This window comes from Oncorhynchus kisutch, linkage group LG15 (genome assembly GCF_002021735.2).
Source record: "Oncorhynchus kisutch isolate 150728-3 linkage group LG15, Okis_V2, whole genome shotgun sequence".
Lineage (NCBI taxonomy): Eukaryota > Metazoa > Chordata > Actinopteri > Salmoniformes > Salmonidae > Oncorhynchus > Oncorhynchus kisutch.
Window position 1 is genome coordinate 30,445,914 of NC_034188.2, and position 15,320 is coordinate 30,461,233.

The window sequence follows — 15,320 nt, forward strand, 5'->3', positions numbered from 1 at the left end:
TGAATTGGAGTGGGTCTAGCGTTTCTGGGATAATGGTGTTGATGTGAGCCATTTAAAGCACTTCATGGTTACAGACGTGAGTGCTATCGGTCGGTAGTCATTTAGGCAGGTTACCTTCGTGTTCTTGGGCACAGGGACTATGGCGGTCTGCCTGAAATATGTTAGTATTACAGACTCGGACAGAGATGTCAAAAATGTCAGTGAAGACACTTGCCAGTTGGTCAGCGCATGCTCGGCGTACACATCCTGGTAATCCGTCTGGCCCCGCGGCCTTGTGAATATTGACCAGTTTAAAGGTCTCGCTCACATCGGCTACGGAAAGCGTGATCACACAGAAGTATGGAACAGCTGGTGCCCTCATGCATTGTATTTGAGTGTGCGTTACAAGCTGCTAAACTATATTTGAGTGTCTGCGTAAAGTCTGACTAGCAGAGAGAAGGCCTCACCAGGTTGGTATCTTTCTCCTTTTGCGTCTTCTGGTTGTACCAGGGCTCGTCCTGGCCTGGTCGGTTCTGCCACACATACTTGAGCGTGGTGCACACCAGGGCCTTGCTCACCAGGATGCACAGGTACACCAGCAGGAAGGCATTGATAGACCTGAAACAGGAGTCATAACCAATCTTCCATGAGCAACACAGAATATACATCCACAGAAACAGTTACTATATATCCATCTCAATATCCCCCTGATATCAATGTGAATGGACTTTAACTACCCCAGCATCATACAATTGATCATTGTTCCCCTGTGGCTAAACTGAAAATATAGCCCCTCCTTCAATGATCTGCTTCTCCTTTTGTGTAATTCTCTTTGACTCTCCTTACTTCTCCACCGCAGAGCGCTTCTGGGACTTCCCCTGGTAGTTCAGAGCCATCTTGGTCTCCATGCCTGAGTAAACTGCCACACCTAGAGAAACAGACAGCAGAGAGAGAGACAGACAGCAGAGAGAGAGAGAGACAGCAGAGAGAGAGAGACAGAGCGGTCAGGATAGTCTGACACCAGCACTGAGGGTCATTCAAACCCTTAATTGCATTAAACAATGTCCTGTAACTCACCATATATCTTCTGAGTGTTCTTCAAGGTAGCACCTTTCAGGAGGAGATTCTCTGGACCCAAAGACCTAAAGAACACCACACATTGAGAAAATACGGTCACAAAACTAAAAACACCAAGACCGTTCCGTTCTTTTAGTGGCACACTAGCACTCTCTAAAATGACTACTACCCTTATCGGACAGGACACAAAACATTTTTTATAAAGACCATTACAAACCGGCCCGGTGACAAATGCTTCCGAGAGCGCTTTCGAAGCACTGCCCGGAGTCTGTGCCAGGTTCGGCTTTACTTTAATGCCCATTTGGCGTTATGGATCAATGAAATAATGATTTGATGGTAATGCAAAGGGAAAAGACAGAGTGCTTAAGAGACTGTTTTGAGTTGTTTTTTTACACTGATGTACGGGAGGAGGGGGAGGTAGGGCTGAGAGGAACCAATAGGGGGAGTGGTGAGTACTTACCTCACAGCGGGTTCCTGGTTGTTCCTGTAGATGTGCATACGCCCCACAAATCTAGACACAGACACTCATGAGTGCACTGCCCCACCAAATAGCAGTAACATACATGTACATCACAGGAGGCTGCTGAGAGGAGGCGGCTCATAATGTCTGGAACAGAGCGAATGACATGGCACCAAATACCTGGAAACCATGTTGATGTATTTGATACCATTCCCCCTATTCCGCTCCAGTCATTACCATGAGCCTATCCTCCCCAATTAAGGTGCCACCAACCTCCTGTGATGTACATCTCACAGTGGACATGAATTGAATTAACTGTGGAATGGGCTAGAAAAATACTTTCTGATATTAAAAACACACAGTGATGACTAATACCACCAGGAAGCACAGGAACTAGTTAGACGTCAAACTAATCACAACCCCATATGCTGACCACCAGGACTTTGCAGGGACTGTACCAATGAAGAGCTAATGACTGGTGGTTTGTCCGAACGCACGCTGGCACCACCACTCTGTTTTATTGATTGTGAAAAGGAGCAGCATCTGGCATCTTCAGCTCCTTAGGACGTCTGAAACGTCATTGATGTCTGGCGCCCAACTGTCCTGTAATGGCAGCTCCTTGGCCATAGGTGGCGCCAAACCACTAGGTTTATGGATAGGATACAGCTGTGCAAACAACTGGGTCTGTTCCTCAGCTTGGGCCAAATCTAACTGAACTTTCCCTTCAATTCCTGGCCAGTCTCATCCACAAATCAGGTTTACTAACAGTCTAACATCTTTCATAACAATATGTCAGAGAGATAGATCTAGCGTATAGCCTGCCAACACTCAACGTAATGACACTGCAGCTATCAAAATGGCATCCTAATTGACAGTTGATTAAACTGCAAACCCCTAAAGTAAAACCAGTGTGCTTTTACGGTCCAGGGAGCAGATTCACAAACGATCGGTCAACGATCAGTTGTAGCTTTTTTTTGTATGGACGGGGGGGAACGTGCAACAAGGATTCATAGCCTACTTGTAGAGGTCAGGCTGCGGCTGCTCGCACTCGATGGTGGCGCTGAGAGACTCCAGGTTCCTCTCCGTGTCTGGCACTGTGTAGTGTGTCTGAGAAAGATCCAGGAGAGAGTGAGTGCCAAATATTTCAGGTCATCACTGCAGCTCTCTAAAAACACCCCCCCATAATGGCAGACACACACACGAGCAGGCACACACGCACGCGAGCAGGCGCACACGCACGAGCAGGCGCACACGCACGAGCAGGCGCACACGCACGAGCAGGCGCACACGCACGAGCAGGCGCACACGCACGAGCAGGCGCACACGCACGAGCAGGCGCACACGCACGAGCAGGCGCACACGCACGAGCAGGCGCACACGCACGAGCAGGCGCACACGCACGAGCAGGCGCACACGCACGAGCAGGCGCACACGCACGAGCAGGCGCACACACACGAGCAGGCACACACACGAGCAGGCACACACACGAGCAGGCACACACACGAGCAGGCACACACACGAGCAGGCACACACACGAGCAGGCACACACACGAGCAGGCACACACACGAGCAGGCACACACACGAGCAGGCACACACACGAGCAGGCACACACACGAGCAGGCACACACACGAGCAGGCACACACACGAGCAGGCACACACACGAGCACACACGAGCACACACGAGCACACACGAGCACACACGAGCAGGCACACACACGAGCAGGCACACACACGAGCAGGCACACACACGAGCAGGCACACACACGAGCAGGCACACACACGAGCAGGCACACACACGAGCAGGCACACACACGAGCAGGCACACACACGAGCAGGCACACACACGAGCAGGCACACACACGAGCAGGCACACACACGAGCAGGCACACACACGAGCAGGCACACACACGAGCAGGCACACACACGAGCAGGCACACACACGAGCAGGCACACACACGAGCAGGCACACACACGAGCAGGCACACACACGAGCAGGCACACACACCGTCGATGGATTTGAGCGAAGGGTGATGGAGAGGAAGGGAGTGATGGCAAAGCCCCCCCACGTCTGCCATGATGATACGTCTCAATGACACAGTGATTCTAGCGTTACTGTAGCAGCACTCCACCTTATGGTTGGACTCCCCGTCCAGACTGGCCGTGGTGACAAAGCAGGTCTCGTCCTCCCGGCTGGACTGTAGCAGGATGAGGTCACAGGGAAAGGTCTCATCCTCAACCACCTCCACCACATCCCCAACCTAGAGGAACAGAATACATCAGGTCCATACAGAGGACCATGCCCTTCCACCCATAATCCCTAGGCCCTTGTGGATTTGTTTGGTATAAACAAATGGTGACACTTCCACCATCCTAGCCTATCAGAGGGCACGTTGGAGCTGTAACCAAGTTGCTTAAACCTGTCATATCTTCTCAGATCTACAAAAGTGCCTAGGGAGGTCTAGGGGTTGATTTGGGTCTGTGAAGCTACACTCAGTGTACAAAACATTAAGAACACCTTCGTAATATTGGGTTGCACCCCCTTTAATTTTTACAGTTGAAGCCGGAAGCTCACATACACCTGTCTTGGTTCAAATTCCCTGTCTTGGTTCAGTTAGGATCACCACTTTATTTTAAGAATGTGAAATGTCAGAATAATAGTAGAGAGAATGATTTATTTCAGCTTTAGGGGTTGATTTGGGTCTGTGAAGCTACACTCAGTGTACAAAACATTAAGAACACCTTCGTAATATTGGGTTGCACCCCCTTTAATTTTTACAGTTGAAGCCGGAAGCTCACATACACCTGTCTTGGTTCAAATTCCCTGTCTTGGTTCAGTTAGGATCACCACTTTATTTTAAGAATGTGAAATGTCAGAATAATAGTAGAGAGAATGATTTATTTCAGCTTTTATTTCTTTCATCACATTCCCAGTGGGTCAGAAGTTTACATACACTAAATTAGTATTTGGTAGCATTGCCTTTAAATTGTTGGGTCAAACATTTCAGGTAGCCTCTCACAAGCTTCCCACAATAAGTTGGGTGAATTTTGGCCCATTCCTCCTTACAGAGCTGGTATAACTGAGTCAGGTTTGAAGGCCTCCTTGCTCGCACATGTTTTTCAGTTCTGTACACAAATCTTCTATAGAATTGAGGTCAGGGCTTTGTGATGGCCACTAATACCTAGACCTTGCTGTTCTAAAGCCATTTTGGCACAACTTTGAAAGTATGCTTGGGGTCATTGCAACCAAGCTTTCCTGACAGATGTCTTGAGATGTTGCTTCAATATATCCACAATTTTCCAACCTCATGATGCCATCTATTTTGTGAAGTGCACCAGTCCCTCCCGCAGCAAAGCACCCCCACAACATGAGGCTGCCACCCCCGTGCTTCACGGTTGGGATGGTGTTCTTGGGCTTGCAAACCTTCCCCTTTTTCCTCCAAACATAACAATGGTCATTATGGCCAAACAGTTCTATTTTTGTTTCATCAGACCAGAGAACATTTCTCCAAAAAGTATGATCTTTGTCCCCATGTGCAGTTGCAAACCGTAGTCTGGCTTTTTTATGGCGGTTTTGGAGCAGTGGCTTCTTCCTTTCTGAGCGGCCGTTCAGGTTATGTCGATATAGGACTAATTTTACTGTGGATATAGATACTTTTGTACCCGTTTCCTCCAGCATCTTCACAAGGTCCTTTGCTGTTGTTCTGGTATTGATTTGCACTTTTCGCACCAAAGTACATTCATCTCTAGGAGACAGAACACGTCTACTTCCTGAGCGGTATGACGACTGCGTGGTCCCTTTGGTGTTTATACTTGCGTACTATTGTTTGTACAGATGGACGTGGTACCTTCAGGAATTTGGAAATTGCTCCCAAGGATGAACCAGACTTGTGGAGGTCTACAATGTTTTATCTGAGGTCCTGGCAGATTTCAAGCTGTTTAAAGACACAGTCAACTGGCACAGTGTATGTAAACTTCTGACCCACTGGAATTGTGATACAGTGAATTATAAGTGAAATAATCTGTCTGTAAACAATTGTTGGAAAACTAACTTGTGTCATGCACGAAGTAGATGTCCTAAATGACTTGCCAAAACTATAGCTTGTTTACAAGAAATTTGTGGAGTGGCTGAAAAACTAGTTTTAAATGACTCCAACCTAAGTGAACGTAAACTTCCAACTTCAACTGTATCTTGCCCATTCACCCACTGAATGGCATACACACAATCCATGTCTCAAGGCTTAAAAAGCCTTCTTTAAAATCAGTCTCCTCCACTTCATCTAGACTGATTGAAGTGGATTTAACAAGTGACCTCAATAAGGGATCATAGCTTTCACCGGGATTCACCTCTGTCACGGAAAGAGCAGGTGTCCTCAATGTTTTGACTGAAATGTATCATCTTCCTCCATTCTGCATCACCTACTTGGGATTACCATACCATAGAGCCATACAAGAACATGCCAAGATGCCAATTACCTCTCCCTCCCGACCCCCATGTCCCTAAGGGGATATTTATTTCCGGGGAACTTGACCGAGGTGCAGCTTGCTAAAAGGTACCTTGATCTTCTCGCTCTCCTTGCATGCTCTCCGGCCGTCCTCCAGCACTGTCACCAGGTACTTATTCACCTCATTATCTGCCTTGTGCCGCAGCCAGTCCTCATAGCCCTGAGAGCGATGGCGGGAGAAGAGGGGAGGTGAGAGGAGGGGAGGAGAGAGGGTGGGAGAGAGAGAGAGGGAAGTAAGGAGGGAGAAAGAAAGATGGGGAGAAGAGAGAGCAGTAGATGGAGAGGGAGGGAAGAGGGTAAGCGAGAGTGAAACGGGACATGAAGAGAGGGCCAATAGATAGTCAGTGTCAGAGGTCAGGGTAACAGGGATAAGAGGGATAGAGGAAGAAAGATGCCAGAGGGAGGGAGGGATTTTATCAAGTCAGTTAAGAACAAATTCTTATTTACAATGACGGCCTACCCCGGCCAAACCCTAACGACACTGGGCCAATTGTGCGCCGCGCTATGGGACTCCCCAATCACGGCCAGTTGTGATACAGCCTGGAAACAAACCAGGGTCTGTAGTTACACCCCGAGAACTGAGATGGAGTGCCTTAGACCGCTGCGCCACTCGGGAGCTCGGGATGATGCAGGGATGAAACAGGAGGAGGAAAGAGTGGGTGGTAGGTGGATGGACAGAGAGAGGGAGCTATAAAGTCCTTTTAATAAGGGACTGACTGCAGGGTTCACCTAACCCAGTCTACAGAGCCGCCCCTTGTGTCCCACTTCAAAGCCTGGCTAAATGCAGCAGCAGCATCGCTAGCCGCTATCAGTGTGTCCCATATATATTTTTGGAAGGAAGTCCACCCTCCATTGTGCATTTCAAAAAGCCCTAACAGCAGGCCACCAGAAAAGCCAATTCCTAAAACAATACATCTAAAAGCTTGGACACGCTTCAACAGAAAAGAGACTCCTCTGATAATTTTTTCTATACTAGCGACTATAGTACCGTTTGGTCATGTTCCAAGACAACGTTCCCCTACTCTTTAAAAAAAAATCACCATCGCATAGCCAGCATTACTTTGGCTATGACAAAACCATAGACAAGGATTCCATACTTTACACACCCAAAAATAAACTTTTACAGAAAGGGAAAACAAATGTTTAACATGGAAGAGGTGGTGGAGACGCATGGAGAGCCACAGAAATAGAGTCACTAGAATGTGAAAGGCCCCTCAGAATGGGGATGCTGGTTCTAGTAATTCTATGTCAAAGGGGACAGTGCTGCCGTTTCTTACCTGTTTGATGGCTGTGACAGTGATGACAAAGAACAGAGGTAGGCCACTAGTGACTGGGCTGGTGGGGGTGTCTACGATCACCTGTAGGAGAGAACACCAGAAACTTTACGGACTATACAATCCCGTTCATGAAGTCGTATGATAAAATGTACTACTAGCTCTAATAACTAGTCGACTAATTGTAATGGTAGCCTATACACTAAAATGTAGATAGTCATTAACACTGTGACTAGGTCATAAGTCCTATCTCGACTACAACGTAGGGAATGCAGACAACTCCGTCTCGGGAGTTGTTCAGTAGAGGAGTAATTTCCAAGACCATTTCTAAAATAAAAATACACTGAATGGGAAAATAAAGTTGGACAAGTTATGACAGATTCCTCAATTACATGATGCAATGTGGTTAAGGTTCAGCAAGCACTCCCACATCAATACAGGTTGTATTGTGTGTGTGTGTGTGTGTGTGTGTGTGTGTGTGTGTGTGTGTGTGTGTGTGCACCCGCCTAATCTCTCCGGTCCAACAGAGGGGCATGAGACATTTCATACCGAGACAGAGTGGGAGGAGAGCCCAAGCAGCTTGGACCTGCAGGACATCTAATCAAGAGGGCCAGGGCCACTGTGGTATTTAATCTGCACACACAGGGGCTGGTGCCTGCCGCCTGCCTGGTGCCAACGTCGCAGACCACTGAGCAAGCTCTCCTCTCCTGCTGGGCTGCTGAGAGCAGTCCTCCACCGCAGGCCGGGGGCTGTACAGGAATCTGGTGTGTGTGTGTACATACAGGAACCTGAACCACTAATGATCCTAAAGAGCATGCCTGCACAGGGCCAATCAGGTAATCCCAAACAACCAGTGGCTCAGGAACAGCGCCTGACTGAAGCTACGAGCCAAAAGCTTACCAGCAAAAACAGCCCCCAACAACATGCAACGATTGTGTAATTGTGTGTGTGAGAGAGAATGTGCTGTGTAGCCTCTTAATGCTGTCACAAGACAGATTTTACCCCCTCTCCCCTGATCCTGCAGCACGCAAAAGGCTCTCACCACCGGGGCTTCCACTGAGCAAGTGGCCTGTGTTACGGAACACACACACGTACACATACACGAACACAACAGTGCGCACAGAGTGGCTCTTATTTGTCATTCGGAGCATGAGCTGTACACGCTGTCAGATAGGCATCCTCTGAGGCAGGAGCAGGAGACATGTTGTGAGCCCTCTCGGTCTGGTGTTCTCCTGCTTTCCTGTGAGAGGACTGACAATGAGGAACATGCTGCTTCCCCACTAACACAGCCTCGCTCTTCCGCTCACATACGCAGGGCAGCAGTTAGTCTAGAGGTTAAAGCGTTGGGCCAGTAACCGAAAGGTCGCGGCTTCGAATACCTGAGGCGACAAAGTGGAAAATCTGTCAGTGTGCCCTTGAGCAAGGCACTTAACTCCAGTTTGCTCCAGGGGCCATGTACTACTATGGTCTACCGTGTAAAACCACACCTTTCACTGAACCTATCCGGTGTTGGTAACATTAACTAACATTGATGCAAGGGTAACAGTGCCATTTTTTTGACCGGGGCATGTTCGTTATTGGTTCACAATTAGCTTTTTTATTATGGTGATTAATTCACATTACTGTGAATGCCCCTGTGTGTGTGTGTGCGCGCAGGGAATATATATGTCTACAGTACCACTTTGTATAGCCGTTAGAGATGCTAATGATAGCCTAACTGTCTTCAGGTAGATGGAAAGGCAATTAAAAGGTAACTACAAAGTAGCCTATGCCTACCTGGCAGAATCATGATTATTTGCATAAATCCAGTGGCCATTTGTTTTGAAAACTCCATCAAATGCACTACAGAGATAGGCGGCGTGTCCATAACCTAAGCTTCCCCCGAAGTACATTGAATTCTCAAATTCTCGCAGTATCTCACAGGAATTTGGGACTTCACTAATTTTCTAATGCCGAAACCAGATTAGATGCATGCCATAAGATAAATCAGAGTTAAATGCCAAAAATATGATATGCAATATATTATCGAATTCTTGCCACCAACACAATGTTGAATATTTGGGGCATAAAATCATCAAAGCTCTGCAGATTTTGTTGTGAGGATACAGAATTAAGACCATTTATGTTGGTATTGCCCTCAGGTAGCCTGTTTCCGGTCACAGGTTCAGGAATGGCTGAAAATGCATAGCATTGATCTAAAATTGACCCTAGAAATAGTACTGTTAGGAGATCTGGAGAGACCGGGTCAGTCAATTACTAATACTCTTAGTAAAAGTATTTATCTTCAACTCGCAATTTGTGGATTCTATTCGATTAGATAGATTGAAATTGTATATGTTAAACATCACACAGTATAGTTGAAAGATGTGTTGCGTAGAAACCCGATATGGGTGGCCAGCAGACATAGACGCGATGGGCTGAGGGAAGCTGAGGGTTGATATGTAGAATTGGAGACAAGTGGGAGTGGAGTTGCTGTGCGACCATCGTGCTAACATAAAAAAAAATGTATGTCTAAATAAATCATAATAAGTATATTTGAATGACACTAAGTGGCAGTGTTTTTACAACTAATGCCAGTTTGCCTGAGGCTGATGCCGTGCAGGTGTTTGTACACATGCATATACACACACTCTCATTCAAATAAACACATGCAAGAACACACATGTAATAGGGCCCTCCTGGAGGGTTCGGGTTCACGTTTTTTGGCCTGGTGGTAGATCGGTCAACATGCCCTTGAGCAGGGCATTGACCCTGGATGATTGTGTGTAGCTCTGAATGGGAATCTGTTGGATGACTGGTATGATGTAGTTATTGAGCGGCTTCACTGCTAGTATATTGCATATTTCGAATATTCAATAAATAAATGTAAAAAATAAAATAAAAATTAAAGTATAAATGGCCCAGATATGTTAATATACAAATCATATACAATAGTGACATTTTACACTAGTGCAGCATGCTAGTGGACTGTACTGTTGAAATTAATTTGATCTGTGGGGATACGATGACACCTTATGCACGTAAATCCAAGACACTCCATTTAGTAGCATATTTCACGTTTCATATGATCTGTATTCATCTGGGAATGTCCATCACCCATTTCGTATGATATCTTACAATTCATATTACCTGTTACGAATTTGCAAAAAGTACAATATTTTACCAATTTGCTAGACATGACATTTTACCAATTCTAGCTAGCACGCTAACATTAGCTAGGCTAGGGGTTAGGAGTTAGTCTTCACTATTATTATACAATGTAGAAAATAGTAAAAAAGAAAAACCCTTCAATGACTAGGTGTGTTCAAACCTTTGACTGATACTGTACGTACAACAGAGCTGGGACAATAAACCGAAAGACTGACACCGATATTGCCCTCTTACGAAGCAAGTTTGCTTAGGTAGGTAGTTTCAGTGAATAGACTACATGTGCCTTTTACTGAGGTGTGGCTTCCATCTGGCCACTCTACTATAAAAGGGCAGATAGGTGGAGTGCTGCAGAGATGGTTGTCCTTCTGGAAGGTTCTATGGATCTATGTCTCCCCGATTGCTCAGTTTGCTCAGCCTTTCCAAATCATGTCCAATCAATTTTACCACAGGTGGACTCCAATCACGTTGTAGAAACATCAAGGATGATCACACGGGCAACCAGTGAAGAACAAACACTATTGTAAATACAACCCATATTTATGTGCACATCACTACAACACTGTTTATAGACATTCTTCACGTTCTTATTATGGGGTATTGTGTGTAGATTGAATCATAAAAATATATATATTTTTTTTTGAATAAGGCTGTAACGTAACAGAATGTGGAAAAGGGGCCTGCATACTTTCCGAATGCACTGTAGTCATCTAGCAACAATATCATATTACAGTTGACAATCTAGCTAACGTGTTTTGAGTTCCCACTTCCTCAGGTTATAAATTATGTAGCATATAGGCTAGGCTAATTAATATCCACACAAAACATGCAGGCAAATTAATTTCTAAATAAATCTGATCATACATGATCCTATTTTGACTGATATGTTGCACATCAAAATATTTATCATGCATTCCCTGAATATGCTTGATGAAATAGCTAACTTATTTAAATGTCTTACTTGGCACTGGAGAGTCAGTCTAGAGCCCTGCCGCTAATGTAATGCAACTGTGCATAACATTTTTATTCATTTATCGTTAGAGCAAAATGGGTCTATTTATTGAGATTAACGTACACACACCACCAGGCTAAGCGCTAAAGCATCTGAGACTGCTGTGATTACAGTTAAGAAATCTATTATAAAAAGGCAGAGATGGACTGGGGCACATTGAACCTTCAGCCAGAATGCAGAATCAGGAAAAACAGGGAACAGACTCTGCATTGTTTCTCTCCCTGGGACTCAAAAGAAGAGAGAAACAGTGAAACCACCCTTGCCTCTTCTACAGCTCCAGGTGTTTCCAGACAGAAAGAGAAAACACTTCAATAGAATATGTGGAGCTGTGTGGAACCAGGTGTTAAAGACTCCTCAGTGGACCCGCCAGTTCCATCTGATGAAGTTTTATTGAATATCTCCCACCGATCCACTCTCCTATCCCGGCCATGCCCTGACCCTCACCACACTCAGTAAAAGTCTATTCAGGTCTATTCAGCAGAAAGCAGCTGTAACTAATGCTGCCTCCCGGCCCCATAGGTGATGGATGTTGGGTGGGAGCGGGCGGAGGAGCACATTGTTTTTCGATCTAATAAATTGATAAAAGCCAGTAGGGAGAGGGGCTAGATGCAGCCAGTCCAGGCTAGCTGCATCTGAAAGTGCTGAGGACAGTATTGTCCCCGACCGGTACACGGTCAGTCCCACCCGACCGCCAGGCCTGATTTAGTTTTGGAACACAATACTGCAGAGAGAGTGGCCACTACAGAGGGCACTATATCACACAAACATTCCACACCCATGCACTTAGTACAATACATTAAGTGAGCACAACTCCAATGTTCTCCTTAGCATTACCTAGGTGGGGCAGGCCATTTTCCCTCAGCCTCATTAGTTTGGTGGAGTCTAGAAAATGTACGAGGGAAGGAGAGGTAATGTCACATGAATCACAACTAGACCGTATCCCACCCGAATATCCACAAAACACCAGGCCCATTCCTCAAACTCGCCTCCTCCACACTGCACCAAAAACACTCAGACCTAGTCAGTCAAGAAGACAACTCCACAGAACTGATGTGAGATCTGACACTGAAAAACAGGGAAGAAGTGTGTCAGAGTGAGTGACTCACATCCCAGGGCAGGGGAGGAAATGGCCCTCTCAACCTCCCTCTCTCCCTCCATCTCCTGCCCCTGATCTGCTCCCATTCGATCAGGAGTCAGGCAGCAAAAGGCATGCAGGGCTATTTATAGGCGAGTGGTGCTTTTCTTATAAAAAAGGCAGCCAGAGTCTATTTGAGGCTCTCAGAAGTACAGCGGGCTCCCTGGCTGCTGACGTCAGCGGTGCAGCTTTCGCTGCAGAGAGCGAGACTCACCAACAGAGAGATAGAGACCATCACTAAACGGGGAGAGACCTGCTGAGAGAAAGAGACCATCACTAAACGGGGAGAGAGAAACCTGATGGAGACCATCACTAACTGGGATGGATGAATGGAGAGATACCTGCTAATGGAGAGGGAAAGGGAGAGAGAGGGAGACTTGTTAACAGAGAGATGGAGAGAAAAAGAAAAGCTCAACAAGAGACTAAGAGAGCAAGACATTGAACGGAGACTCACTAACTGAGAAAGAGGGGGAAGGAGGGGGGGGGGGGTTGTGTGAGTTTTGGTAATTGAAAGGGTTTATTTTTGGCTGTGATGTGAATGCAGGTTGTGTGTGCTACACCGTGTGATATAATGGTAGGCTGCGTGGGGGGAACTGGACAGTTAGGCTCTCTTCCAGAGAGGTTGGATTAGTGGAGAAATGGCATGCCACACGCCAGGCTGGGTAAACATGTGAGCACAGCCCATACCACCCCAAAACACACCCACACACAAGACACACACGATTACAAAATCATGACTCACGTTTACACTGCACTTAAACCTTTCATCTTAAATCAAACACACGATGCACATTTCGTTAACTGCACACTCCAGTACATGTACTGCACACACAATACACTAAGATGAACCCACTGATAGACAATCAAAACAGGTAAAGAACACTGATGGAGGAGGCTGTGCTGTTGGCTGGGGACATCAAATAACCAATGAACAGAGTTCAAGACCAACGCATCTCTTCAACCTTGTTGGGGTAGGGCTGGACGAAATGGCAAAAAATTAAAACAAATGGGCGATTCACGAGCTCCAACAGTGACATGTTTTGGCTCTGTAATCCAGCACTTTGAATGTGAAATTATGCAATGACTGAGGTTAAATGGCAGATTGTCAGCTTTAATTTGAGGGTATTTCCATCCATTCCATACACACTTTTTGTGCATACTCCCCCTACTGCTGGGCAGTATACGTGTTTTGCGATATACCGGTATTGATGAACGGACCGGTTTTGGTTTTTATCTTCTATACCGGTATTTGAATGTTTGGTTTGTTAAATGTGATACGCAGTGTGTAGCGTCCATCTTTATAGTTTACTTCGCTACTTGAGTCATCCCTCTCCACTCCCTCTATGCCGCTTTCCACACAGACCTAGCTAAGCCCCGTCACTAATGGAGCGCATTTGATGTTCCTCAACCACGAGACACTTGCATCATGGTCAATGCAGCATATGCAACACTGTAGTTGTCACTTTGCATCTTAATATAAATACTAGCATTCTATAATGACACTATTAGCTTGTGTTTCTTACATCTGCAAACAGCTAGTTTGTCTTTTCTTAGCAAGTTGGGCCTAAATCTTGTTAGCTGCTAATCACTAGCTAGCTAGCTAATACACGTACTGAGTAAGGGCAAGCGTAATTAGCCTGATAATACCAGTGATTGTGTCGACCTAAATCATCATGTTTGTGCAACAGTTTCTTCTAAATTAAAGTTGTAAACGCAAAGCATGAATAATGTTAGCTACATGAAGTAGCTAAGAGAATACATTCAACGTAGCCAAAGATTATAGGAAACGCATATCAACACATTAGTTCCTACCCTGTCGCAATAACAATAACTTTTTTAATACAGTTGTCATGTCAAACACTATTAAAAAATGCCCACTATTATATTCTAACTACATAATTAGAATATACATTATAGTCCCATGATTCCAAGTGTTTTGCTCTAAATCACAAGTCAAATTGCAACATTGTTAAAAATAAGGCCCAGATTACTTGCCCATATCGTGCAGCCCTACATGGCAGGGTAGAAACGATCTCAAATGCAGAAATGGCTGAAAATGGACTTTTTGGGGGTTGAAGTTGAATTGAACAATATAAAACAAAATCAGAAAGGAGAAAGACCCATTGAAATCACTTAGAATGTATGTGTTGCCACCCTGGGGTCACGCATGACTCAAAGAAAATGTACAACTTTTATTATTAAAAAACAAAATATCAATAAAAAAAATAAAAAGTGATCTAATATGTTGGGCACATTGCCCAGCCCCAACTCCCCCTTATTTTAGTGGACCTAAAGTACTGTGACAAATGCAATTATGTATATAGTAAAGTCATAAAAAGTTAAGTATTTGGTCCTATATTCATAGCACGCAATGACTATCAAGCTTGTGACTACAAATGTTGGATACATTTGCTGTTTCAGATTGTGTGCCCAATAGAAGTTAACACTAAATAATCTAGGGTGTCATTTGAGTAACTTTTATTGGAAATAATAGAATACTTCTAAACACTTCTACATTAATGGGAATGTTACCATGATTACACATCCTGAATGAATAATGAGTGAGAAAATTTGACACACAAGTCATACCGCAACGCCGAACAATAGACTGAGCATTAAAAGGAAATTTCACCGCATATAGTCAATTCGGAAAGTATTCAGACCTTTACTTTTTTCACATTATAGCCTTATTCTAAAATTTATTAGTCCCCCCCCCCCCCCCTCAATCTACA

The 15,320-nt window shown here is 45.3% G+C and overlaps 1 protein-coding gene across 6 annotated transcripts in view; it reads right to left on the reverse strand.

Moving 5' to 3' along the window:
- Positions 1-15,320, reverse strand: part of LOC109905141 (phospholipid-transporting ATPase IG) — a 71,289-nt gene that overhangs the window by 24,558 nt on the left and 31,411 nt on the right. For all 6 annotated transcript variants that reach the window (XR_004203021.1, XM_020502348.2, XM_031790080.1 and 3 more), the window contains exons 4-11: positions 7,298-7,378; positions 6,073-6,180; positions 3,648-3,776; positions 2,535-2,623; positions 1,517-1,567; positions 1,057-1,121; positions 826-907; positions 447-597 (exon numbers count right to left, since the gene is read on the reverse strand). Coding sequence is in view for 5 of the 6 variants with exons in the window: in XM_020502348.2 (XP_020357937.1) it covers positions 447-597; positions 826-907; positions 1,057-1,121; positions 1,517-1,567; positions 2,535-2,623; positions 3,648-3,776; positions 6,073-6,180; positions 7,298-7,378 (756 nt within the window). In the remaining variant the exon portion in view is untranslated. The remainder of the gene's footprint in view (positions 1-446; positions 598-825; positions 908-1,056; positions 1,122-1,516; positions 1,568-2,534; positions 2,624-3,647; positions 3,777-6,072; positions 6,181-7,297; positions 7,379-15,320) is intronic.